General features: G+C 39.9%; 1 protein-coding gene across 1 annotated transcript; it reads right to left on the reverse strand.

The window, feature by feature from the left end:
* Positions 1-565: 565 nt before the first annotated feature.
* On the reverse strand, positions 566-1,687 carry LOC107472550 (uncharacterized). The gene is made up of 2 exons (XM_016092066.1): positions 935-1,687; positions 566-625 (listed from the first exon to the last, which is right to left on the reverse strand). Exons 1-2 carry the CDS (start codon positions 1,685-1,687, stop codon positions 566-568), a joined length of 813 nt encoding a protein of 270 aa, XP_015947552.1.
* Positions 1,688-1,701: the final 14 nt, after the last annotated feature.

Consider the following 1,701-nt stretch of genomic DNA (forward strand, 5'->3'; position numbering starts at 1 on the left):
CATAAAGACAAGTGTTATACACAAGCAACTTACCCGTAAGCATCCAAAATTGGCAGGTACACAATCTTTTTCCTATGTCCATAACATGGTTAGCTGGATGTCCTTGCACCTCAAATTTTTCATATCCGTTATCCCTGGTCCAAATAGGCTTTCAATTCTTAGACTCTTTCCTAACTTTTTCCAGCCTGCTCTTTATAACCAGTGTGAGCTTCCCAGTGTGATGCTTCAGTTTTACCTTGTTCTTCGCTATGGTGTGCATAACAAACATTCTTACCTCCTCCAGCAATGTTATGATGGGTTTGGCTCTTGCATTCTTGATCTTAGCATTGAACACCTCGCATTCGTTGTTACATATGCTATTCAACTTCGGCTTATGGCTAAATAAGCTTATGGTCCAAGCATCCATCGGCCACTTCTCTAAATATACCCAAGCATCCGCATATAATCTTTTGATCTTGTCCATTCCATCCTTGAACACTTGGTAAGTTGTTGCCCTTACACATTCCCACAAAAGCCCACGTAGCTGTAAGTCCTTCCAATTCTTGTTGAAATTTTTTCATAAATGCTAGACGCAGAAACGGTGATGCACGTCAGGCATCACCTCTTTCACTGCTGATATCAGTCCCTGCTAGTTTCATGAAACATTATACATATATAACTACAAAAGTAATGTGCACATATACGTCCCTGGCTTTATAGTCGTGACCCATAAAAGTCCCTGACATTTAATAAATATCCCTATAATGGTCCCCTAAACTTCATAAGTATATAATAAGTTTATTGGACACCCTAATTAATCAGATAACCAATTCCTATTTGTCACATCTAGCAGCAATCTTTGTATAACAGCATAATTACAAGTTCTCCATATAAGCATATAACCATTATTATCCAATAGAATCAAAGAAGGACAACAAGTACAAGTGCTCCATACCTTTTGCATATTTGATATAAAGCACCAGTCGTGATCTTTATAGTAACCCAAGTCCTGATGAAGTAGCTCAAGAAACCATCTCCATGTATCTGTATTCTCCACTCTGACAATAGCCCAAGCTATTACATAGATATGGTGATTTGCATTTAACCCCATGGCTGACAAAATCTGGCCACCAAACCTTGTCTTCAGGAATGCACCATCCAGCCCTATCAAAGGATGGCAGCCAGCCTTGAACCTATTTTTACAGCTGCTTAAGCACATATACATCCTATCAAAGGTCACTTCACCATCTGGTTGTGGGGTGGTACATATTTGCACAGTAGAACTGGGATTAGTCTTCAACAGCATAATACCATAATCCCGAACCATCCTATATTGCTCTTTCTCATCACCATACACCACACTTCTAGCAACCATTAATGCCCTCGAGATTGAATTCTTATTCAGTGTCAAATCAAACCGTGTCTTAAAGTAAGTTGTAGCCTCGCAGTGTCTAAAATTTGGATACTTTATCACCTTCTTTACAAGCTTGCTGCATACCCAATTTCTGTTGGCAGCCCTATTCTTGTCCTCTCTTGGACAAGTGTGGTCATCGTTAAAGGTTTTAATTTGCCAACACGTGTCCTCATGGTCTCTTGATGCATAAGCCACCCATGGACACTCCATGACCTTACACACCGCCTTGCACCTGATGTTATCATTTTTCACTAGATTTATACTTCTACCCTCTTGGATTGCGTATTCCCTCATAGCTTCTCTGAATT

Source organism: Arachis duranensis, unplaced genomic scaffold (genome assembly GCF_000817695.3).
Source record: "Arachis duranensis cultivar V14167 unplaced genomic scaffold, aradu.V14167.gnm2.J7QH unplaced_Scaffold_157278, whole genome shotgun sequence".
Taxonomy (NCBI): Eukaryota; Viridiplantae; Streptophyta; class Magnoliopsida; order Fabales; family Fabaceae; genus Arachis; species Arachis duranensis.

Bases quoted from the DNA above. Each gene is read 5' to 3' on its own strand.
- LOC107472550 (XM_016092066.1), bottom strand. From the start codon at position 1,687: ATGAGGGAATACGCAATCCAAGAGGGTAGAAGTATAAATCTAGTGAAA. The intron at 626-934 runs GTATGGAGCACT...TGAAACTAGCAG, and splicing joins TTATATCAAATATGCAAAAG to GGACTGATATCAGCAGTGAA.